Genomic DNA, 27,284 nt, shown 5'->3' on the forward strand with positions numbered 1-27,284 from the left:
ATTACTAAATAATGGTCACTGGCACAGTCAGCACCTCTATGTGTACGAACGTCAATTATACTAGTATGCCTTCTCTTATCAATGAGAATATGATCTATCTGATTATGAGTTTTACCATCTGGAGAAGACCAGGTATATTTATGGATATCTTTATGTTTAAAAGTGGTACTTTTCACAATTAAATTCTTTGAGGTTGCAAAAGTAATTAATCTTATACCATTATCATTACTTAATTCATGAAGACTTTCTTTACCAATCGTGGGTTTAAATGTCTCTTCTTTGCCAATTTGTGCATTACAGTCACCTAACAGAATTTTCATATCATACTGAGAAAATTTATCAAAGACCTGTTCTAACTCTGTATAAAAATCATCTTTAGTATTATCATCTTTATCTTCCGTTGGTGCATGTATGTTTATTAAAATAATTTTACACCACCTACCCTGTAAAACTGCATATGATATCCTATCATTAATAAATTCTACTGTTTTAAGAGCAGAGATAATTCTATTATTTATAAAAAAGCCTGTTCCAAAATTATGATTTTCAGTACCACCATAGAAAAAAGTATAATTTTTAGTTTTACAATTCCCTTCTCCTGGCCACCTACATCTAATATATACTTAACTATCTCATTAACTGTACACTGAAATGCCCCAGGCCGGTAAAGGCTCAGAACATTCCAGGTGCCTAATTTAATATCCTTATTCCTAATATAGATCTTATCCTTAGTCCAGAGACCTCCCAAAGTAGTCCCCACCCGGAGATCAGAACGGGGGACTATTTTACCTCCGGAATATTTTACCTTGGGAACATCCATGGCCTTATATTGTTGTTTCTTGACATGTGTTTTTACAGTGCAGAGTTGTCAGCTCTACGCCTAACCCCCAATATGAATGGAGGCATTTATTACTTAACATATTAAAATAGTAATCAAAGACACAACTGTTTAATACCGTAGTGCCAACGGTCTGTGCAAGGGTGCTACTGACGTGGAAACAATATAGAGAAACCAGGAAAAGACAGCGATCAGAATCGAAGGAAATGTCGCCTGAAAAGCCAGATTACTGCAAAGCGCATTGATCTGTAACCTTACAGGTTCGAAAAATCAGTATGATTGGATCCTTAAAGTATTGACAAGGCAAAGAGTATTATATTATTTTGCCACGTATAGGTGAAAAAAAAAAAGTAAGAGAATTGCAATTAAGACAGAAGAAGCAGAAAGTGACGCATGTATCTCAAAATGTCGAGGAATGTCAGCTATTTCAAAATAACTTCTTGGTATCCTTCCTCTTTTGGTTGCATCAGGGGGCTTTTCTACCTCCTAGGATAATCACGATGATGAGGGTGAATGATGAAACAAATGATGGGACTAACACAATAATATTTCCGTTCCGTGCCCTTTCCTTACCAAGGTTCGAACCTGGGACCTCAGTCTTTGTAACGCGTTACACTACGAAGTCCTAAGAAGCTTTAAAAACTAGTAATTTTCGAACTACGTAATTTCTCGAAACAATTCAGTATAAATTAAGGTGTAAAACCAAATCTTTCGACGAATTGCAAATTCCGTAAATCTCAGACCGTTTCTCAAGAAGTCAGAAGACAAGAAAATGGAGAAAGCAGCGACATTTTGCGATGCGCTTAAATCCTCAAACTACAAGGCGAAGGTGTGGCTGAAACGTCTCTGCCAAATCCGTGCCAGGGAAGAAGTTAAGTCTGCAAACTTACGGGGAACAAGCCACTGTGTGCTCATTAGCAAGAAAAACGCCAAGACAGACTGAGATTGCCCTGGAGAAAGAGCCTCACTAATCTCTTCTCCAAACAAAGTGCTGGAGATGGAGTTGAAAGTTTCCCGAACCATATACAAGGAGTCCGCACTGGAACTAGAGGTGTACCGAAACTACGGTTTAGAAATCGGGACGCAACTTGCTTCAAGAACAAGAGCGCCTTTGTGTACAGGGAGATGCACAAGTATTACCAAGCAAACTGTCCATTACCATGTTTATTCGGTTTGTTTTACGCAATGAGAGCTTCAAGAATTTAACAAAATTCCAAACGAGTTGCCGACAACTTATGCACCAGCAGAAGTAAAAATCTAATCCTTAAAAACAAGATGCAAGACAAAAACTAATGAAAATATTCATGGACAATTTGCCAAGCAATACTTGTGCATCCCACTGCACTGTATTTTTCACAAATTTTGAACACTAGGTACGAAACTGTAGTCGTAAGCGATACGAAGTCAGAGGTTCCAGTTTAGAACCTTGGCCAAGCTAAGGATATATCACTTGCGTTTATTCCATCATCCATTTCATCACTGATCCTCAACATCGCGATTAACTCAAGAGACAGAAAAGAGACTTAAAACAACCATAACAGAAAGAAAACACTATAATAAACATGAATGATCGAAAGGTGCAAGGGATAAGGGAGGGCAAGCGAATGCCTGGTGAAATCACATGTAGTGTAATTCCAATCCCATGGCATGCATTGGGACTACAACACCGGTACAGATTTGACATAAGAACAAGGGGGGAAGGTTAGAGAAAATATGCCTTCCTTGCCCCACATTGTAAAACAAAAAATATAGATGGTTTTGATTATTGCCAAAGTTTATTTTAAGTCCAGTTATGCACAGATCGGCTAATCGGAACTGGACCTACAATATAAATTGGGATCAGAACCACAGCGTGCCTCCAACGAGTATTGAAGCCGGAACCCCTTGATTACAAGGCGACAGCGTTACCACTATACCTTATCGGAAAACCAATGTTGAGTAACGTACAATAAAATGCTTAGGAATGATAAAGGTATGGCTATTTAAAATGAAGTCTCAATACTTTACTTTCAAGCTTGATTCTTGGTGGTGCCGGTCACCGTGGTGGAGTGGTTAGCACATCGCGTCACAACGCCAGGGGTCCCGGGTTCGAATCCTGGCCTGGGCATGGATGTTTGTGAGTGTCCATTCATCAATTTCATCATCTCATCACTCATACCAATCTTCGCAAATTAGCCAAAAGTGGCACAAAAAGCGAAGTAAAATAAAGCTAATAAATTTTTTTAGAAAACATCTTTGTGGTGCCAAGATTTCGAGGAATGGCCACTATCTCGAGAGGCACAATGCATTTAACATTATTGTTCAACAGCAATACCTCTTGCTGATAGTTAAGAAACAAGGATCCTGATATTGTTCTCATAATGAAAAGTTGCGCTTAGTCTGTTGTGGAGAGGAAAACTAATTGTAGGACATAAAGAACAACCAGCCAACAGTCCCGGTCAGTTCAATGCTGGGGTCGGTTCGCCCCGCAGACGCCAGGCAATGTGGGTCAATGTCAAATACTCAGCAGATACCCAATTCAATTAAGTCCTTGCTTGTCCTTTACACCAGTTCTTGGTTTTCGTTTTAATCGCTCCAAATTAGGTCGGTAATGGTGCATTTATCGGTACATGGGTGCATAATGAAGGTTGATCGGGACAGGACCTAGTTTAAAATGGGGTCCAAAACGAACCATTTTGTAATGTGTTCTCCACAGAAATTCGAACCTCATGATTACAACAATGCATGATTTGTGTGTGTGTATACATATTGCTAAACATATTTTTTAGGTGTTTTCTCGTTCATAAGAGATGAAAGTTGAAAAATTATATTGATATATTTTAGTTGAATAAGCCTTAATTCAAAAGAAGGAGTATTGCAGTGTCGACGTAGTGAATATTAAGAAACGAAGTTACAATTTAAGATAACATTACTATGGAACTTCAGTGAATTGCGATTAATTACATACGTGAAGGTTATAACAACACCTTCAGAGATTCTGACAAGTTCAAGTCACTTGCGAAAAGGACCCACATGAAATATTTTTTTTCTTGTATGTACACATTGCTTGCATTGTAGAATTATTTCTGTTGTAGTCTACGGTTGTTACAAGCTTAAAAACACATTTTTTGTTGCGACGTTTCAGGAGAACACACGCTCCATTCATCAGACCTTTATTTTTGGTTTGATTAAAGATACAGTTATAACAATGGTTACAAATCTTTAAAAAAGAATCAGTTATACAATGGATCTTGTCAATGTTACATTGTTGGAATGTAGCAACTTAAATGTGAAACAAGCAGCCTGTTTGAACATTTTTTGTCACATTTTTCTAAAAATTATAAATCCCAAATATCATCAGGCAATTCAAAATTATGATTCCTTTTATAGAGATTCTTGATGTGTTCAGTTACATTGAATTTTAAAGATGGTGGCCTACTCCAACCGTAAACTACAAGATAAATAGTGAAATATAAAGAAGATGGCAAGGACGTAAAAAAGTATAATGAAGATGAGAGGGACAACATGAAAAGTTTACAGAAGATGACATGGACAACATTAAAATAAAAGAGGAAATGAATGAATGAATGTTTTGATTTATTTTACTTCCAGTTTCTGCCACTTTTGGCTAATTGCGAAGATGAAGATGAATGGTGTTAAGATGAAATACACGAAGGGAAAATCTCAAACACATATGGACAGCACACCAAAACAGATTATACTGTCCGTGTGTCCAGACGACAGAGCCTCGTTAATCTTCAAAATGCAGTCTAGGGAAGTGACGTTGACATTTAGGTGTCTTGAGAAAGGGTCACACCATACACCCTGAAAGTAAAAGAGGACTTCCCGATAGCGCAGTGTAATTACGTCGCATTATAATCAAGTAGCTCCGGGTTCGATATTCGGGAGTGCACGGTTGTTCTAATCCCATTTTAAATTGTAGGTCCAGTCTCGATTATCCTATGTGAATAAAGTTGGCTTAAAACGACTAATTCAAAGTAAAGCACAATACATATCATAAAGTTTCAATGGGAACAACCAATTCTAACCACTCGGCAAATACCTTCCCAATCAACTCTTTTGCTTAGCATAAAACGCGCACCTGGAGAGCTGAGGGGCACTTCGACATGCAACTGGCAACCATACTTCCAGCCGCATACAACCCTTCTCCCCCTTTCCAGACGTCGCCCCACCCGCATTGCCCTTTCATTTATACAACGCTAATTAGGATTTCACGAGAAAATCCACTTACTTCCGTGGAGAGTTCTCCCCGTCCTCAATGTTTAATTCATCCGGTTCTTCGGGCGCTGTTCTTACCCCTTCCGCTGCATAAATCATGTCGATCGACAGGCGTCTTTCCGTAGGAAACTATTTCTCCTACTCCAGCGTCTTTCGAGCACTTCTGCGTCCATTCATCGTTCGTAGCTTGCCAAATCCAAGAGCCTTCGAAATCGAAGTCTTATAATCAAACCGTTGCGCAAGTAGATTAACGTCGCCGGTGAAAAATATGCACGAGTAAGTAAAGTCAGAATCACGACTACTTTCCCTGCGCATATTTAAGTTGGAAATCTCATTCCCAAGTAGACATGAAGGAGCGTTTTCAAGTCGGTAAAGGGTCCAGTAACAAGAATGCGTTAATTTTTGGCCGGGACTAGAACACGGACCATTTGAGACCAGACCGAATCTACTTCCCATTCTCCTATTCTTCCAAGTCAATTCGCTGGTCGAGTGCGTGGAGTGACTGACTAACAATCTTGCCGCCGAAATCCGAATTCGAGTCTCAACCTAGGAATAGGCCTTCCTTTGTGTTGTCCTTCAATTTCAGCTTATCATTCAGACAAGCGACGCAAAATACGGGAAAAAAGACGTATTATAAAAAATTATGACAAATGGAAAATTTCGGTGCAAGGATATTACAAAGACATTTGTTACCACTGACAGCGCTAACAATGCGGTCTAAAACCGTCAATTTCAGCTGTCAACCACCTATCGTAAAAATACGGCCATAGCGTTCTAAAAGTTTTAAAGACTATTACATAAAGTATATGCAATTATAGTTTATGATCATTATGTATCTGTAGGTAGAATTTAAACGGTAGAATGTTGTAAATTTTTATGGTAACTTAACAGTATAGGACGCAATATTAGTAAACGAAAAATAATTTAATGAGAACATTACTGGTTTGAAAAATATACACATAAAACAGTTAGTTACAGCCCTTCTCCCCCTTTTCCCGCGTCGCCCCACCCGCATTGCCCTTCATTTATGCAACACAACACAATATACATAACAATAATAAACCTTACTCGAAGAATATTTTCTCTGGAAGAATGCTCGCTTTGTTATTCATTCTTTGAAATGAAATTGTCTCTCTCCTGTAGTGTTCAATTTCGATCAACAACTTATCACTCGAAACGGTTAAAAGGGTGGATATTTGAAGAACAAAAAGGACCCCCTGCTGAGGGGCAGAGGAGACCTTGCCTACCCTTGTCCCAAGGAACCACTTATGATTGTTACCAATGTATCTACAACACCGCCAAATGGATTCGAATTCCGCCAACATTGATAGACAGGAACTGTGGTGAATAAGAACATGAAAATAAAAGAGGGGAGGAGGTACTCACCACTTTCCAGCGCTCTTTGACGACATGGCCAGGCTGCAGCAAGTCCTCACTCGTCATGGTGATGTGGTTGGTGCAGTTGTTGTTCTGGTCTGTATCCGACTCGTCTGCAGCTACATTGTTCTGGTTCCTGGAACAACAAAAACACAGTACAGTATTTTCCAATTTTAAAAAAGCAGCTGCCAATATTTTAATGCAGTACAATTTTATGCAAAACATATTGAAAAGTATAAATGAAGTGCAAATTAGGAACCACAACTATTACAAATCTCGTATGCAAAAAATTAAGATTCTTATTTCACCATTTTGGATACGTAGAAATGATACCGGTTAAAATTTCGGCAAGTACCTCATACACCATGTAATTACTAAAAGTAGAGTGTAACATAAGTGATGCTCCACAGTTCAAGAATAGCTAAAATACGTATAATCAATGCAGTGTAGCATCAGATACCTCAAAATATACAGATACGTTCATGATTGGTGTTTCTTAAGTCCGCAATTGCAGTAATCCCTTTGAAGACACATTTCCATTCTGACAATGCATAATGAAAATGCATTTTATGCGCTAACTAGTCTATGGCGACTGAACTCTCTATTAAAATAGACTTGTCTTGCTTATTTCCTTCCACAATCTGTTTCTCTGTATTTAAGTGAGTTGAGTGGTCCTACAACTTTGATCACGGGCATGGAAAATAATGTGAACATAAAATGATTAACCCCCTCTGGCCCAGTTATTCTTTCCTAAGGGAACAAATCTAAACGTGATCAGCATATTAATTTTAAACAAGGATCTAATTCACACACAGAAACTTGGTTTCAAGTAACATTAAAGCCGTATAGAACTGTTAAGTCAACATGTTTTTCTAATGTTATTCTGTTAACCCCATTCCGTACAATACTTCCGGTTCTCTCGCATGTATCTCCACTAGGTATATCAAACAACCAAGCATAAATATTTGAAACATCCGAACAGTCCTTTCTTCAGAACAGTGAACTGAAACAGACTCGGTGGTATTCATGATGCACCCACCATTAAAAACGTTTCACAAGGGTCAATTATTCCAGCAGCATACACAAAGTTTAGACCCTACGTTCCCTGCGAACGCGAAGCCCATTTTCTGGAAGATTCAGCCCTCTTTAGCTCCCCGGTCACGATGTTTGAGGAAAGATTGCAATAGCCCCCGGTAAATCTTTTCTGTGCGGCTTCACTGTGGACTCTGGTTCAAAGAACTAACTCCTGGACATTTCTTGGAGATTGGATGAAGACGATCGAGCAACAAACGGATGAGATTACGTTTAATCCTTTTGTAACAATGAAAATTGATTGAACTGGGAAACACAGCAGAAGTACGCTGAAATTTGTAAGACCAGTAGCGAGATAATCAAAGTAGATCACAAGGGAACGATATTAAGCCAAGTATGTGCATATGCAAACATCGCAATAAAAAACAAGAAAATGGTTGAAAAAATGAATGAACGAATTAGGTTATTTTACACCCCAATTTTCTTCCACTTTTCTGGCCAATCACGACGATGAGGATAGTTTAAAGGACAAACACGTATGGACAGCACACAGCACCAACCCACTCAGATTATTATACTGGCCATAGGTCCAAACGCCAGAGCTTCGCTAGCCTGCAAAATGCAGTCCCTGGTGTAGTAAGTAGAAGAGAGTTTGACATTTGAGCGTCTTCACATCCCCAACAGAAAAAAACAACAATAGTACGACGAAATGAATAGTACACTAGTACACGAAAATGAAAAGTATCGGCGGGTAATACTTTCTAAGGCCTACCGTGGATATTAGCTAACCCTGGTAGGTAGTTTTTCGTTTACATACTCGTACATGATAAAGTTCAATTGATAAATTGATTAATATATCGTTTTTGTTTTATGAACTTTGAGTATATCATTTAACATATCACTCGGGATGAAACAGCCGCCACAGCAAAATTACCGATTTCTCTCGTTTTCACTGTACCTAAAAAAAATACGGCGATGAACTGTAAAAGATAAAGGGCTTTGCACCACGCCATGAAGGAGTATAGGGGGTGTGGAGTTAGGGCCCCACACTTTCTTGATCTCGGCCGAAGATAGGAGTGATGTGATCAGCACAACGCCCCTGGCCGCCTTTACCCCCCAGAGTTTCCTCTAGGTACCCACTTTATACGACGCTGGGTGGCCGCCGGAGCCGCTAGAACAGGTGGAAAAAATCCCGGTTCTCCCCCCGCCGGGGAGAGTCGGAAGAAGTCTAATTCTCGGATGCGGGGGATCATCGTAGTTAATCGTATCGTATCTACTTCGGAAAAGAGAACATACTCGGTATTTGATAATTTTGCATTTCTTACTTTCGGTTGCTTTTATGCCTCTAACCAATCGTGGAGATTAGAGAAAATTGAAGGAGCACTCACTGCCAAGGTCGGTACTAACTCGGAACCTTCTACGGCGAGGACGTGAGTCGACCACTCGATGCGTTCGGTGACAGACAGTTAACGAGTATTTGATGAAGTAGTGGTGCTTAGATTAGCCGTACAACGGTTGAAAGCAAGAGAGGACCTGTCTCATCGTCACCATCACTGTTTACAAGGGAGAAGAGAGAGAACATCATTAAATTAGTCAGTGGTAGAAAGCCTCCCCAACACCTTTTACAGAATTTGCGCCTAAATCAAATTACACGCGCCACCTGCAACTGGCAATTTTCACGGAGAACAACCAATTCATTCATTGTGGGCAAAATGTTTGACGATTAACTTTGAAAACAAGAAAATAATTACGTCAACAGATTCGAAGTTTGCACCCGGCACTTCTAATTAGTCGAAGTATGCAGTTCTGTTAATTTGCTTTTAAAGAACGAACAGAAGTTTAATGTCAAAACAATAACATTTTAACGGCACCCAAAAGGAAGAGCTGCAATCAATAAAAATCAAGACTTCCATTTCAATCTGCTCTTGTTCTGCGAGCTGGGTAATAAAAAGTCAAGCGAATAATTTCTCACGAGATGCTTTACAAGCAATTTGTCTCTATACAACAGGAGCACTTTGGAAAATTAAAATAGACGACGGATAACTGCGCGTTGCGATCAAAAGCGACAGAGAGAGCGTGACTGTTGATGCCGAGAGAGGAAAAGATCTCTTTAGCACGGCAAATCTGATGTTGTTACAGACACTGCACGTTATGCAACCTGTACAACTTTACAATCTTGGTGGTTGCATATTTTACAGGCTAAAAGTATAATCCAGATATGACTTGATTTGGTTGTATAGAGCGACCACAAACAAAAACAACCACCTTGGGCCAAAAGCATTTGCTCATCTTCCCCTCCATCCGTTCAACTCGGGCCATAAGGGAGCGTGTTCCACCCTACTCCTCCCGTTCACAACGCATGCGGTTCTGCGCAGGTTCTTTTACCTGTGGTCCCACTATAAAACTACGAACGGATAATAATTGAATGGTTGATTTCATTTCATTTTATGATTGACTTGGTGTTTTAAGTCCACTTTATGCACAGTAAGGCTAATCGGGACTGGAACTACAGTTTAAAGTGGGATCCAAACTAGGGATGGCCAAACGGATCCGGATCCGAAAAATCCGGATCCATTCGGATCCGGATCCGGATCCAAAAGTTACGGATCTCGATCCGGATCCGAAAATTTCGGATCTGGATCCGGATCCGAGAGTTCCGGATCCAAAAATTTCGGATCCGGATCCGGGTCTGAAAGTTTCGGATCTGGATCCGGATCCGAAAGTTCCGGATCCGAGAGTTTCGTATCTCAATCCCATTATAATATTACCACACCTTAAAAGGTATTATGATCTTTGATTACAAAGAAATTTTTCATTAGTTAGTCCTACAAGAATTTTTTTCAAGTGTTGTTCCTAAAATACTTTGCTACGCATCGGCTAACACACTCGTGCACAAAAAAATCTTACTTGTTTAACATAAAATGTCAGAGGTGATTTTGTAAACGCCATTGAAACGAATATGTATTAATTCCAATGTATTGGAAATGAAAACACACATAAATGTGAGACATTCCATTCCAGGATGAAACCTTTAACACATATAACAAGATAGAAATGTTATACAAAAATTATACAATTGTTCTACAGTTACAGTTTTACAAATTAAAATAGAACATTATAATATATGCAGTGTTATATAATTACAAAGTGTAAGACTAACAAGCGAGGTTATCTAAGTGTCCCCCTCCAATTTCCATGAAACTTGGCAGGCGTATAGTGGGGCCCAAATGAAGAAATACGTGTTTTTTCGTTTCAGCTAAAAACGGTTTTAGGGGGGCAAAACCCCCTCAAATGTCAAGATGAGGACTAATTGAAGTGAGGATCTGACCACTGTGCCCCTCCGATTTCCATGATACTTGGCAGGTGTGTGTATAAACGGGCCCAAAGAAAGAAATACGTGTTTTTTTTTTGTTTCACCTAAAAAACGGTTTTAGGGGCAAAACCACCTCAAATGTCAAGATGAGGACAAATTGAAGTGAGGATCTGACCCCTGTGTCCCTCCGATTTCCATGAAACTTGGCAGGTGTATAGTGGGGTCCAATGGAAGAAATACGTTTTTTGTTTGTTTCAGCTAAAAAACGGGTTTACAGGGCAAAACCCCCTCAAATGTCAAGATGAGGATAGATTGAAGTGAGGATCTGACCCCTGTGCCCCCCTCCAATTTCCATTATACTTGGCAGGTGTGTGTATAAACGGGCCCAAATGAAGAAATACGTGTTTGTTTTGTTTCGGCTAAAAAACTGTTTTAGGGGGCAACCCCCCTCAAATGTCAATATGAGGACAAATTTAAGTGGGCATTTGACCTATGTGTCCCCCTCCGATTTCCATGAAACTTGGCAGGTGTATAGTGGGGCCCAAAGGAAGAAATACGTGTTTTTTTGTTTCAGCTAAAAAAAAACGGTTTTACAGGGCAAAACCCACTCAATTGTCAAGATGAGGACAAATTGAAGTGGGGATCTGACCCCTGTGTCCCCCTCCGATTTTCATGAAACTTCGCAGGTGTATAGAGGGGCCCAAAGGAAGAAATACGTGTTTTTTTTGTTTCGTCTAAAAAACTTTTTTAGGGGGCAAAACCCGTCTCAAATTTCAAGATGAGGACAAATTGACGTGGGGATCATCTGACCCCTGTGTCCCCATCCGATTTCCATGAAATTCGACAGGTGTATAGAGAGGCCCTATGCCCCCTGTTTCTTCCTATGCCATATTTAGGGTGGTTTCGGGGTCAGATCCCCACTTCAATTTCTCCTCATCTTGACATTTGAGGGGGGACCTCTATACACCTGCCAAGTTTCATGCAAATCGGAGGGGGAGACTTAGGCGGGTAACAATATGTTATAAGCACATTCTTACTTTCCCAAGAAGCGCATGTGGGATGGCAAAACGGATCCGGATCCGAAAGTTCTGGATCCGGAACCAACCGGATCCGGATTTCGGATCCGCCAGGATCCGGATCTGGCCATCCCTAATCCAAACCACTATGTGCCTCCACCGGGTATAGAACCCGGGATACCTTGATTACAAGGTGATGACGCTACCACTGCGCCATCGGGAGGCCACATTCATTTAATTTTACTTCGCTTTTCTGGAACTTTTGGCTAATCCCGACGATGAGGATGAATGGTGATAAGATGAGACGGGTGAAAGTATCATCACAAACACGTATGAACAGCACACAGTACGAGCTCCAGATTGTTATCTGGCCGTAGGTTTAGACGCCAGAGCCTCGCTAGGTTGCAACATGCAGTCCGGGTGTAGTACGTGGAATGGACGAAAGAGACTGATTGATTGATTGATTTGTTTTTTACTTAGCTTTACTGCCACTTTTGGCTAATCGCGAAGATGAGGATGCGTGATGAAATCGATGAAGAACACCCATGTCCAGGCCGGAATTCGAACCCGAGACCTCTGGCGTCGGAGCGCGCTGTCCTAACCACTCCGCCACGGAGGTAGGCGAGTCAGGAGCAAGATTGCTGTCCAGCAGTCTGGTCTCGTTCAAGACACTAATAAATTTACTGTAAGATTTATTCTACACCGTGGCGTGTGGATACTTGATTATTATTCCTAGACATACACGAGTAATTAATGTAGTCTGAAAAAAATTACAGTTGTTATGGGAACATTCAAATATGCCCTAATATTCCTATCTTTATATTCCTTTCTGGTAGACAAACCTGACAATGATAAAAACCAAGCGAGAATGCGCGATACAGGGATGGTGTATGAACAGCAAATTTCTTCCTGAGTATGGAACACACATTGACATCTCTGTTGTAACTTGTAACGAACTGTTCAACCAATTCAAAGGTAAAACATCTGTGTAAACGCACCACAAGAATTATCTTCGCTGCGTTTTATCTGATTAGCACGAGGAAATAATCCTTTTTCCCTCTGCGTCTCCCGACTCGTATTGGAGTCTTAAAATAACTCCACGCCTTGCTAAGTTTAACACCGACTGAAATGGCATTCGTGCCACAGACCCACTGACAATGTGAAGCGCGATTGGGAAAAAAGTTTAAGTTTGTGAAGGGAGTGAAACGAGTAAACAGGAAACAAGTGAAAATATTTTTTTTGCCATCTATTCACATTAATTGAAATATTCAAGAGAGGTATAACTGTGTTAGTACTGAAGCTCAAACCGTCGAAAAAATCATTGGCCTCTAGAATGATTTACAATTGGTCACATTCCGAAAAAAAAACTTGTTTGTAAAAGAAAAAAGAAAGATGATGCTCTACGCCAGGACGTAGAAGAATGTTCACATGTTTTATCTCTTTATTTTATGAACTTGACGAAAATCTGGCGACGATAGTAAATCACAAAAACCAGAGAAAGTTCAAACCACTTTAAACCATTAGTGTGTCCAAGTTGATTTTACTTTGTTTCTACTGTTTATTTCTTCAGCCAGTCAGCTCCTACCTTCACGATATCCGGTGCTAGGACTGGTCCATTTACACGCTGTCATAAGTATGATAGTGAAATTCGGAAGCTTTCGCGACTAAGTTTCCACTCCGAGCAAACGTTTACTGCGAGCCTCTTCAACGAAGTGCGTAAAAGTTAATAACAAAATAAAATAACTATGAAATTAAGTACACTAACTGTACAAAATGTTAAAAAGGAAAACATTTGTGCTGGATATCCACTCATCTTGTGGATCGAGTGGCAAAGTTTCTACATGTATGTAATAATAAATTTGGAAAGACATTGGTTTATTTTTATTTGTTTATATTCATCATTACTGTAAAGTCCTCCTCCGTGGTCGTGCGGTCGAAGGCGCTGTGCTTTGGATTCCGGCTGCGGGACGGCAAGGGTTCGAGTCCGCCTGGGTTCAGTCTCTGGGTTTTCGGCCTGTGTATAGGACCGGTGTGGACCTACGAGTGAGTAGGGCAACCCGGTCTGGAAAATCTATTAACAGCTGAGGGTTCGACGTGCTGACCCCACGTCACTCCATTACCGGTTGAAGATCTTCACACCTCTAGGTAGGATTGTGGGAGACAAGCCAAGGCCCTTCCAGGGCTGTAGAGCCACGAGTTATGTTATGTTAATTACTGTAAAACAATAATTGTAACCGTGGTAATAATAATTATTGTTATTATTTATAGTAATCAAGCTTTATCAACGGGCTGATCCCCCCCCACAAAAATTTCTGGCGATGCTTATGCCGAGAACAGTAAATAGTCTACGTCCTTCCATAAAAAATATCCATCACAATTGTTCATGTTCATGGATACAAGGATACAATGTAGTGGAAAAAATGCCGCTATCAAAAAGGAAAAAAACAAACTAGTCCCTTATTTCGAATATGAAACAATGTCATTACTCGATGCGTGCTTCTATTTTTGGACAATGAGCGCAGGAAGTGGCCACGCTAGTGCAGAATCGGTCATACTGGCTGCAATAGACCAGGCGAATTAGGTCGCACACTACTAGCCCCTGCTTCGTCTACAGCGGGGGGCACGAAGAAGCAAAACTCAACTCACTTGAAACGAGTTTCTCGCACCTCGTGGATTGGAAGGCGTCCAAAGAGGCGGAATGCAACGTGTGTATTGTCTTGGTTCTGGCCGCACGCTGGGGCAACGCTCCTTGATAGCGAGCGTTGAAGAGGGGCCAGTACTTCTGGCTTGGACACTCTTTTGGCCGTTCCCGTTCTCAACTACGCAACAGCTGTCTCCGCTAAAATTATCTCGAGGAAGCGGAATCGCCGTTCGGTACTCGCATATGTGCTCCTTGCGATAAATCGTCCTCATTACGTTTCGGATGATTGATTGCTTAGGCTTGAGATGCGTCTCCTTGAATGTGCGGTTCAGAAAATTAAGACGCTTGCCTACCACCTGTTCGACTTCTCTCATCATTCAACCTCGCGTCCTAGATGAATAGTTTAACGCCCGCTTGGAAGACCAAGTGATTCGTGAAGCTCACACTACACTTGTGGATGAGGTAATTTGTACAAGAATGTATTCATTGGATAACTTGTAATTGGTAACATGATACTGGTGCACCTTAGGAAGGAAAATGTGGCTCATCCTTGAAGTATCTCGCTACCAAATTGAAAATAACTCCGTAAAGATTACAAAATCAGGCACGAGCGCCCGGTTCCCTCACTAAGTTACAAAGTGCATTACACCGATCATGATACAGAGAATGTCGGTCCTGATCAGCACCACGCTCCGGTTGCCTTTACTCCTCTGGGTTGCTGCAGGTACTTACTTATGAGAGCAGGTGAGCATTACCAAAAAATTCACCACCTGCGTTCATCTAGTCCGGCAAATGAACACGTGCCTTCCGCGTGGCAGTGAGGTGCCCTGTCGAATGGATCACCTACACACCTTATCCGAGTTCCTTGAGACATACGTCCACACAGAACGATATTTTATTACAATTACGGTATAAGGCACCGTTTACTGTACACGAAGTTTGGTTTTGAGTCCACTTTATGCACAGAACGGCTACAATCGGGCCTGGACCTACAGTTTAAAGTAGGACCTGAACCATTATGTGAATCCACGGGGTATCCATCCAACCCTGGACCCCTCGATTACAAGGTGACGAAGTTACCACTACACCGTCGGGGACGCCAATGTATAGAAATTATTCTAATAATACCTGACTTGAATATGTCTTAGCACCCTGTAAGCAATGAAATAAAACGGATAGATCTAGTACAGGTACGGATATTTCGTTTTTTCGCGCACTGTTTGATGTAAGTAGGGACGCGAAAATAAAACATCCAGTATTCGAAATATCAGACATGGCGTTGTAGGCATCTGCAAAGTTCAATACCAGCACCAATGCGTTTAATCAAGTAGTCGAATTACCAAGCAAATAGAATTAACAAGAATACGAGAAACAAATAGTTCGTACTCGAATGGATACGTGATTACAGCAATATGAAGTTGACATACCTGCTATAGTCGTGCGATATGTTCACTGTCCAACAGAATATACAACTTTTCATGAACTCTTGTTTTCGATCAATCTTGGGGGAGGGGTCATATTGAAAAACCATAATTAGCCAAGTTGTCTCCAATATATCTGTTGCAGCCCATTGCGACCTGACGTTTTGCTATAATTCGAATCTCCTCTCTACCCACCTCTTCTGAAATAGCTATACTTTTTCTTCTCGAAAGCGGTCGCTTGCAAATATTCTGCATAAAAAATAATATTGATTCTGAGTAAATGCATTATTGCAATTTTCCTCTCTCCTCCACTGCCTCATTTCCCTTAACACTGAACTCTTTCATCCGATCTTGAAGTCCTTTCTTCTACACGACACACTCACAAGGGAATATGTGTCATAAAATACAGCCTATCCCCATTAAGTTTTCAATTCAATATTTAGATGGCAGATGAACGATATAACACCGTTCTTCGTGGCGTAGTAGTCAGTCAGAGGTCTCACGTTTGAACCCTGAGCCACTCCATAAAGTCCACGAACTACAACGTTAACACTTGTTGGAAGAAATTCATTTCGCAAAACAAACTATGAAAAGGTAAAAAAAAGCGACGTAAAATAACCAAAATACAAAAAGCGTTAAGCGACGCTGAAGTTTTTGTATCAAAACTCGAACACATTGGCCGTCATTTTAAATTCTTCATACACTTCAAATTTCTCCCGAGATCGCTTTCCCTCACCCCTCATATACGTATACCTGGCTATTAGAAGATACCTGCATACTGCATTGCGTTTAATAACCCCACCAAAAAGGGTGTTCTTACCTTAAAAAGCCAGTTTGATCTGCGTGTCTTCATGCAATTTATTGGCGACGCCTAGGCTGTTTCGTGATCGGCTCCGTTCCAGGAATGTTCCTAGAAATCCTTTCATCCAGATAGGCACGTTATTCCGAAATTACTCGAAAGCAGTTGTGTATTGTTTGACAAACAAAGAACTTAGACCTTCAGAGTTTATTTAAATATTTTTGACAGTTTGGTACTCCCAAATTGATAGTTTCGACGAGAAATGTCAAGGTGAAGGATCAACTTTCAAAAGTATATAAACGTTTACCCCTAGACAACCAGACCTATTACGACAGTTTTCTATTGTTCCCCTTGGACCCACCCCACCCCCAACCCGATAGTGTAGTAGCTAGGGATGGTACTGCGAAGCGCGACAGGAGATCGAGAGAGTTCTGTAAAATCGTCAGCTGCTATGTTTTTGCTGTACTCTAAACATTGCATTCGAGCAGCTGTCTGTGGCTCAGTCGGTAACGCGTCTGACTACCATGCTCAAGGTCCCGGGTTCGATCCCCGGCCGGTTCAAATCCGGGAACTTTTCTAACGGTGGAAGCGGCCCCGGCGCCCACCCAGCGTCGAATAACATGGGTACCTGGGGGAAACCCTGGGGGGTAAAGGCGGTCAGGGGCGTGATGCTGATCACATCACCCCCACTCACGACCGGATCAAGAAAGTGTGGGGCGTTACCCCCACACCCCCTATACGCCTTCATGGCGTGGTGCTTTGCACAGGGAAACACTTTACCTTTTACCTTTACGTCTGTAATATCTTGGTTGTTTGAGATTTCAAGTCCACTTTATGCACAGAAAGGCTAATCGGGTCTGAACCTAAAGTTTAATGTGGGATCCGAACCACCAAGTATTTCCACCGGGTAAAGAACTCGACACCCCTAGATTACAAGGCGAGGACATTACCAATACTCCGTCGGAGGGGTCCTCAGTCATATCTTCCAGTCTTCAACTAAAAATAATAAATTATTTAATGATCCGCTGCCTTAGTCTTCGAGTAGCTGCAGACTCACACAATTTGAATTTTCCTGAAAATGTACAATATTTTACCTTTAAATTTTCAGTTTGCCTGTTAATTTACAAAAACAGAGCGCAACCGTTTTATATTTCAATTTCAATATTTAATCATGTATAAAGATAATGATTATAAATTCTAGTTGGGTGCACGATAAATATATTTTTAAATGAATCATTAAAATTACATTAATATGGGTAGCAACGTAATACTTGGGGAAAAAAAGGTCAATTTTTTACGATAGTTGGACGTCAGCGAAAATCGACGGTTTTAGACCGTCATCCTTCAGCCTACTTTTTACATTGCACGATCTAGTCTGACCTGAGCGTTTCTTCTTCCTATTTTCATCATTCATCCTCATCGTCGCGACCTGCCAAAGGTGGCAGAAAAGCAACGTAAAACAAGACGCAAACAAAATATATTTCTAGGCACGTGCTTGTTGGCAACATTATATTATGGTTTCCAATCATTGCGACAAGTACGAAGACAGAGAAACGTCCGTGCGGCACAAATAAAAAGGAATAAAACTTTCTTGCTGACAACTGGGACGGCTGCTACAGAGGGAACGTGATCCTCTGAGACAAGACCTCGCGAAAGGCTGTAAAAGTCTCCTGCAGACCTGAAAGTTGCGAGCCGGCAAAACGTGGAATGAAAAATCAACACACAGCCAAGAAGCAGTTCCGATTCCGCTACATAGTGACAGCCATGATAAGGAGCGTGGTCCAGCATAACATCGAAGGTGTTTTGTCAGAGATCCTACAAGGAAGTAACTGTATTATAGGGATGGCGCCTCTTCTTTCTCGTACAGAGCTTGTACTAATAGAGACTGGATTTAGAGTTTATCGGCATCCGAATAGCTCTGAAATGTGCCACCACTAGGAATCGAACTCTGGACCCGCTGATTACAATGCGACAACAATACTGCTATGTCATCGGAGAGGTGCTGCAGTAAAACGTCCGCATTCATTCATTGACATGAGTATGGGAGCAAATTTGGAGTTACACAATAAAAGCTGTTAAATTAGCCATACAACTTTTCCGGAATGTCTGGAGTAGCGACGCGCAGAGGGGAAAGCTGTGGGCGGGGCCAGACTGGGTGGGGAAGGGTGCGGAATGAAAGCAACGAAGTGCTGCGCGGTATAACGGCCGTATAGCAAAACGCTTTCTGCTGCCAATTTCTTCTTTTATTCTCAACAATGGCCAGTGTATTGTTTTACACAAATAACAAATAATATCGCGCGTTTATTGTCTATTAAGAAGACAATGCAATGCAAGAACGCCAGTAGTTGGCCTGTAAATGGTACATAACTTATTTGTTTACACATGTATTTTCTTTGCACAACTGCCACCCTAAAAATCCAAAATTTTCTGTGAATGAGCATTCGTAATGCCTCTAGCGCAAACTCATCGAAGTCTGCAAATCGTTGAGCTCGTTTCGGATGCTTCTTGCCCCGCGTTTCCAACAGGGATGTAAAAAGTAAAGTAAAGTAAAGTCTTCCCCTGTGCTTAGCACCACGCCATGAAGGCGTATAGGGGGTAACGCCGCACACTTTCTTGAACAGGGATGTTCCATCCTTTTCTCGCGATTGTTTCGCTTCCTTCCGGATATTATAAACGGTGGATTTCCCAATTCCCGTTAGGGCAGCTGTCTCCAAAACACATTCATTTACTGTTTTACCTCGTGCAAATAGGTTCTCGAACACAGTCAACACTATGCGGCGCTCTCCTGATGCGAGCTGACATGTTTACTACAGAACTACTGGACCGCGAATGAGCAGTCGAGTCGCCCCCTCCGCGGGTTCATTGGGCGAGGCACACGCCCTTCAACGTGCGCCAAGAACACGTTCGCGTTCTCTTACTCCAGACATCCGGAAAAGGAATATAGAGCCTTCCCTCGTTGAAATGGATGGAGACTTTTGGGACACCCTGCACTTAAAACTACATCCGGAGCGCTTTTAACGATGTAATATTAGGATTATATACATCAGACAGCCATTTCATATGAGTAATGGAGTTGGATCACACAATTCATCGCAGCCCCCGGTTATTTCTGAAATCCATTTTTCCGACATGGAGTAATAACACTTTTCCTGCGTCTTTCTATGAACAATTCAGAACCTTTATTCCTCGTTTGCTTCCGACATTAGGCGTAATTTATTTGAGCTTTAAAACAAAAGAATGAGGCTGGGATTTTCGTTGCTAAGATGGGAAATGGGGTCACCCTTAATAGCAGAACTTCAGCATCCACAAAATTCCCCGCTGTGCGATTTGGGAAACCACCCTCCTTTTTCCGTTGAGTTTTCATATCTAGTAGACAAAGGATGGCGCCAAGCAATATTGATTTATCTAACCTGGCCTCCTGTGTTCCTAGGCTTGCTTGCTTGTACTTTCGTGGATATAAAGCAAATTAACTTTAAAAAAAAAATACACCAGGAACATAAATAGGAATGAAGTGCAGTGCCTATGATTCAGCACATGATCGCAATGGCTGACGAAATGACAAGAAAAACCGTCTCCCAATTCAATGAATTACCTCAGAAAATCTACGTGAACATGTTATCTATTAAGATGAGATTTTTCCTGATTTCCTTCTTTTTATTGCAATTAAAAAGTTTAGACTAATGCCAATAGTTCGGTTAGGAGTTCCCAAGTTCGTGGACCCAATCTGAAAGTACACGCCTTTACACTTTATCGTATTGCCTTCGGTTTTCCTGTAAGTCCGGTTTGCTATTACGAGTATGTACTTTGTCAAACAGTATGATACGCAAAACACATTCACCGATATACATACTAAATACGAAACAGTTTGTTTGTTGTTTTTAATTTGTTCCCTGTCGCATAATATTTTGTCAAATGTATTTGAAGGATATTACTTCTCTTTTAAGTACGAGGGTAAGTCATTAAATAACAGGAACTTTATTCTAAACTTCATGGAGAATATTTGTATTTCGGGACTCAAAATGGTTCCGTAGCAACACACCATAAAGATATCGTGACGATCGAGCAGTATGCGTGCGCAGTAGCTCGTACAACATGGCCGCTCCACTGCTGATTTGCACCGTAGAAGAGCACCGAAGTGTAATTAGTTTTTGTGGTCAGAGGAAGTGAAACCTTCTGAAATCTACAGCAGAATGAAGATTCAGTACGGAGACAATTGTTTAAGTCAGGGGAGAGTGTATGAATGGGTGGAAAGATTTAAAGACGGAAGATGAAATGTCAGTGATGAACACGGGACTGGGAGGCCAATTTGCGTGGCAAATGAGGCAGTGAAACAACAGATCGACCAGCGAATCCGTTAATTCAGTACACTCTCCCCTGACTTAAAACAATTGTCTCCGCACTGAACCTTCATTCTGCTGTAGCTTTCAGAAGGTGTCACTCTCTCTCTCTGACCACAAAAAAAGTAATTACACTTCGTTGCTCATCTACGGTGCAAGTCAACAGTGAAGCGGCCATATTGTACGAGCTACTGCGCAGGCGCATACTGCTCGATCGTCACGATACCTTTATGGTGTATTGCTACGGAACCATTTTGAGTCCCAAAATACAAATTTTCGTTGTGCATAAATCTTCATGAAGTTTAGAATAAAATTCCTATTATTTAATGACTTACCCTCGTATTTCCTTATCGGTGCCATCATTTCGAATGTAAGGATGCGTACGAAGTAAGAGGCTTCCAATGAGGGGTGCGACTTTTGTATTTTTATTTATCTATATACAGAAATGTACTGTTTTTTCATCTTTATTAATAATGCATTGTACTAATAGTGTGCAACCAAGATATAGATAATGAAACCAAGCAGTTGTAAATCTCCATTCCGGTACTGTAGTCTTACTGAATCAAACGCCTAAAGTAAAAATAGTCCATACTTGCCCAGAGAAAATAGGAAGTAGAGGAATGGAATATATAAAATTGACCCCATTATGCAAACAGCAATAGTGATTACTCCCTTTCTGTTTGAGTTATTTTACATCGCTTTCGTAGCTTAATTACGACTGACTTATGAGAATGATAATGCTACCATCCAATCACGTGGTCAAGAGTGCGTTTTTTTTTTTCAATACGATTCCACACCAACCCAGTGGTTACGTTATACATGGTTAGTTTTCACAGTTACGTTGTCACAAACGTGTCTGCTCAGAGATAACCTCGATCAGTACCGCATTGTTGACACGGACGTCGCTTGTAATATCGAGCGCTATCCATGACATGTCAATCGGAGCGGACAGCTACGAGCTCATGGTTTTCCATTCCATCACGCTACGTTCAGCACAGCTTGCACCTCCAAAACCAACAGACTGGCAAACCCACAAGAAATGGTTTCCAGCGCATGGCACCACGAACTGTCCAGAACATTTCTTCAGAGAAAACTCTGAGGTGAGGTGGAAAAAATACGCCATCACTACGTATTGCACCATGCCACGAAGGCTCTTTGAGTAGTATTTGAATTCTATCTGTCGAATACATGCATCTCTTCGTTCTTACTATTCGCGATTAAAATTAACGGATATGCCATCTGGTGGGATTTTCAGGAAGTACTCTAAGTATGATACGTTGTGTTGAAGTCGTTTAAAGCATGGAGAATATGCGAGAGAGTAAGGTCTACTGTTCAGGTTTTTTTTTGCTCTAAATCGTTTTATGGGTCAGAACAAATTAAAAGTTTTCATGTGTTTCCACCCCCTGGAATCAACAAAATGAAATTTGTTAATAAATGAGGGAAATCGTAATTGACAGAAGATTGGTATGGGGGATATAACACTGTAATTCGGCAAGGAAATTACGAAGAATGCACGAGTCTGCTTACTTTATTTTTCTAGAGATAAATATATATTACCATGAAAGTAATGTTTCAAATTGTACTTTATAAATATTTTTTTTTCCCCTTCGAAAAATCATGAAGCGTCTTACCCAATGCGTCCATGTATTACAGGTATTACGTATGTGTGAAATTTGGAACAGGTGCAAGTCGATTAAGAGAGATGATGAAAATAGTTTAAGAATGAATTAATGTCAAATGTAACCAGAAAAAAATGTGGGCATGCTAACTAATGTTACTGTTTCATTCAGTACGATGTCCTTTTTCAGTGAGTATAGCCTGGTCCTGAAATCGTGAATATTATTATTAAACCAGCATTTCTCTTTCGAGAAAGAACTGCAACGATATGTTTCTCCTGTCCCAGCTTTTCAAGTACAAGCCAATTTCAATTCCTTTATTTTCAAATAATATCCGAGAACCCCAGTTATAACATGACGTGCAGATGATACAGCACTGGTTTGGACAATCAGTGCGTATACATAGTTTCGTCTGCATTTTCCGTGTTATTTTTGCCTATCATAATTAAATGCTTCGTTCTCAGTACAGCTTCACGTTTGTTAGAGTACCTGGAATTCACATCGCATTCGCAATATTTAAAAATAATGCGTAATTTAAACGTTTTCTACCATACCAGTCATGACAACACGCTGCTATTTTGTACTACTACTGAATGTAAACAAAGAATTATCCTACTTTGAGCGGCCTTGTTGGAAGCGACACTAGCGCTCAAGTGGTATTTTTAATCGCGAATTAAGCTCTTTCAACTTTAACCGGTGAACGAGCTGTAGAGTGGTCGATTCGCTACCGAAGGATCCGTGTTCGTGTCATCATCGCTGCAATCAGCCTGAAGAGGCGGAAAAGCGACATAAAATATCAATTTACACTTAAGCTTTCTAGCATGTATTTTTACTGTGCGACATATTATATGAAATACCTAAATGAACGGATTGGCACCACCAACTATTTACGGCTGCGCACGTCTATGGTTTCCTACACAATACCCACGCGCTGCATTGTGCTACGGGGGTGGCGGCGCCTACACACAGCCTCGGAAAGAGCGTTGCTATTGGTTGCACTGCGCTGTCTTTTCCTTGTTTCGCTACGGAATGCAAGAAAGTAGTCGCAATAAACTCAACTTTCACAGCTCTTATGCAATAAAAATCAAGGATAACTCCATCGTACCACCAATTGATTGGTATGAATGGTGATACAATGAGAAAGATGGGGGGGATTACAAACACATACGCAAGACAAAACAATTCCTACAGAGGATTATCCTGGCTGCAGAGCTTGTTAGTCTGCATAATGCAGTCCAGGGTGTACTACGTGAAGAAGAATTTGACATTTTGGTGTCTTTGCAAAGGGTCACCCGTCACACCCGTGATTTAGGTATTTTTTCACAATTTTACAATATTATTTCAACATTACGGCGAAAGACAAGATTGAGACCGAAAAGCATACAAGTTATTCATAAGACGCTACAGTTCCAATTCTCGTCTCCCAAAGATATACAGTGTGATTTATGCAAGTAACAATAGATAGTTCTTCCTTTCTCTTTCGGTTATTTTACGTCGCTTTTCTACCCCTTCGATTAACTGTGACAAGGTGATGAAATTAGGGGGACAAATATAATGACATACGTATGCCTGACCAGGGTTCGAACGTAGGACCTGTGGATTCGTGACGCGTTACGCCTACCACTCTACCAGGAAGGTAGATACATACATATGACGAGGTTTACATAAATAGTGTAGAGAAGTATTGCTGCAAAAACAGAAGTTTGTCTAAGCCCAAATTAGAAAAATTGAGACAGTTTAAGTGCGTTCCTAACCACTGTGAAATGCGCCTTCACTGGAATTCGAACTCACGACCCCATCATTTCAAGGCAACAGCGTTTCTCTATTCAGGACCTGCACAGCCATTAACTACTTCAGCAATTTTTCAGATACCATATCGCATCGTATTTACACTAAAATTAAAGCCTCAAAATGAAAACTAGAGCTTTGACAGGTACTAAGGTGTGCCACATAAGAGGTGACGTACAAGCAAATGTGTGAAAAAAATCCTTTTGATCTACCGGCGTTATTTCTGATTAACATTTTTATACACTAACAAAAATAATTGTCTTTGGAAGTACTGAGCAAGTTGACACTTTCAGATACCTAAGATTTGGCCTATAATTAACAATGAAATTAGCTGCAGTCAGAAAGTCAAAGTGACAATAGCAATGGTGAAGGAAGCCTTCAATATAGAAGAATGTGTTTTGTGGACTTTCTGACCAACAACTAATAGTCTTTTGTGAACAGTGTGGTGTTTGTATGGTGCAGAAACGTGGACACTGTGAAGAAAAGCAAACAGAAGCTTTAAAAATGTGGCGAAGAATGGGGCGTTTGAAATGAACATAGTGAGAAATAAAACTGTGTTGGAAAGAGTTGGTGAAAGAATAGCAATGCTGGAAGTCATCAAGAAACAGAAATTGGCTGGTTCAGCTGGCTAAGAATGAACTGCCTGCTAAAAGACTCTCTGGAAGGAATGAATAACGGGGAAAGGCATCCGGGAAAGAAGAAGGTATGAGATTATTAAGTTAAGTTAATGCTACACTGGCATGAAGCGTGAGGTACAAGATCGGAAAGACTGGAGGTTCCAGTGAAAACTCCGCCTATTGAGGGAAAGAACGTTGAATGAATCAATTTTCTTTACCTAGCAAGTATGTGCTTAATGCATACGGAATCAAAATGGTTATATTTTTAACTAAGCTTAACTTAACAACTATATTTACTTTAGTGATAATTCAGTGCTTTTTATTTATTTTTAGTGCTCTCGTCATCCTGAATGCTGATGTTTGATAATCAACAATTACAGAAGCTAACAATATTTTTTTTCTTCCATTTTTCGATTTTCTTGCACTGTTGGCTAATCGCAATACGAATACTGGTTAGATAAAACTGGTAACCGGTGAACGAATTTATATGTAAATATGATGCTAAAATCAGCCTTTTGTATTATCTTCGAGAATTGTGGTACGTTAGCTCAAAAAATGCTCTATTTATTTTCCATATTTTTACATACATTAGCTTTTAGCACATATTTTAGTTACTTTTACACATAATTTCCACATTTTCAAACATCTTCCGACATATGCATGTTTATGTATTTACATATGTAACACCTTATTTTAGTACATATAAATCCATTCCCATGTAGCCAGTTGGGAATCGAACCCGGAACCTTCGGTGCAGAGATCGTGAGTAGATCACTTAACGAATTCGTTAGTAATATCGTTGCCATAAAGTATTGGTGACGCGTGTAAAAGATTTGGTTGAGTAATTAATATCAGTATCTGGCCTGACGAAGAGGCAGAAGTGATGTAATGTTGCGACACAACAACTACCGTGCATAATTCAGAACTGTTCCAACTGTACCTGGGAACCTAAGACACGGCGAAGTAATAGGATACGATCCTTTATCCAAGCGAGGTAGATCCCCCTGCTGAAGTCGCACTCCGCCCCGATCACAACCGCACACGTTATATACACACGCGCACACCGGGTGTCCACCACGATCAGTCACGGCACACATAGCACGGCACTTGTTCGTTGTCATAATGCGCCACTCCCGGGCCCGGAGTCGAACCGCGAACTCTGGACCCCATGTTTCGGTGATGCGAGGGAGGCACCTTTATAGCCAAGCCAAGCCAGCCGGCTCACTCAGACTGAGTCCGTCTTGCGGGCTTGTATTGATTTTCCTCCGCCTGCCGTTCGGAATTCTCGCCATGTTTTTCGGACCGCCGCGCGCACACGCCGCGAAGTCCCTCAAAGGCCTTCCATCAACTCTTGTCACCGGCGATTCCCTTCCCCCCGGCAGATTCCCATCCCACGTGGTTGGAATTGTTCTCCGTGACGTTCGGTGCCAAGTCCGGCCGAAACTAAGAATGGATTTCCCAGAATACAACACGGGAAACGGGAAATACCCATCATTTGGAAAATTTCAATCAGGTATTGTTTAATTTTTTAAAAAAAATATATAAAAAAGGTAACAACTTTATTATTTTCTTTTAAGGCTAGTCCTCATGGTTGATTATTTTGAATGTCAACCGCAAGATGGCATTACTTCTGCGAAGCGTGCCGCACGGTCTTAAGGGCGTCGGTAGGCTAGGCAGCTTACACGTGTCTGGTGCTAGTGTCCAGTTTGCTAATTCATTATTAATCTACTGTTAAGCACAAATCACTTGCGTGGTGTCCACTCATTACATGATAAATACGTAAATATATACTGCACAAAATTACCTCTGAGTATATAAGTACTCTTCAGCATTATTCACTTTTACAGTATGTTCTCTTAAATGTGTAAATATGTAATATATACAAATGTGTTTCCGTGTGTTATATTGTACTATTCACGCACTTTTAATCACTCGCTGACGTATTTCACTCATACGAACTTAAGTACTACCTGAATTCGAAATTTGAGATTGAAAACAGATTGGACAATAAGATCGACGAATTTTACATATTATAACTGCAATAAACTTGATACTACTCCAAAAACTACACAAACGAATCTAAAAATATAAGTATTCTACATTTTTGTAGTAGGTGCTATGTTCTAACATACGTATATAATATATCAATCTTAATTTAAATTGAGGGGAATGTCCCAGTAAGCTCCAAACCAGTGCATTCCGAGTTCTTATCTCAGTAAGCAATTTCGAACATTTATATTTACCCCATGTATGTGTCCTTTATAAGTATTA

General features: G+C 40.7%; 1 protein-coding gene across 10 annotated transcripts in view; it reads right to left on the reverse strand.

The window, feature by feature from the left end:
* Asator (tau-tubulin kinase asator) overlaps nt 1-27,284 on the reverse strand; it is a 171,799-nt gene that overhangs the window by 82,894 nt on the left and 61,621 nt on the right. For 9 of the 10 annotated variants that reach the window (XM_083121075.1, XM_083121074.1, XM_083121067.1 and 6 more), the window contains exon 2: nt 6,443-6,569. In XM_083121075.1, the coding sequence (XP_082977201.1) occupies nt 6,443-6,569 (127 nt within the window). Of the gene's footprint in view, nt 1-6,442; nt 6,570-25,953; nt 26,228-27,284 lie in introns of those variants that run through there. The other variant, XM_083121072.1, reaches the window with a different exon arrangement.

This window comes from Lepisma saccharinum, chromosome 4 (assembly GCF_977018435.1).
Source record: "Lepisma saccharinum chromosome 4, izLepSacc3.1, whole genome shotgun sequence".
Classification (NCBI taxonomy): domain Eukaryota; kingdom Metazoa; phylum Arthropoda; class Insecta; order Zygentoma; family Lepismatidae; genus Lepisma; species Lepisma saccharinum.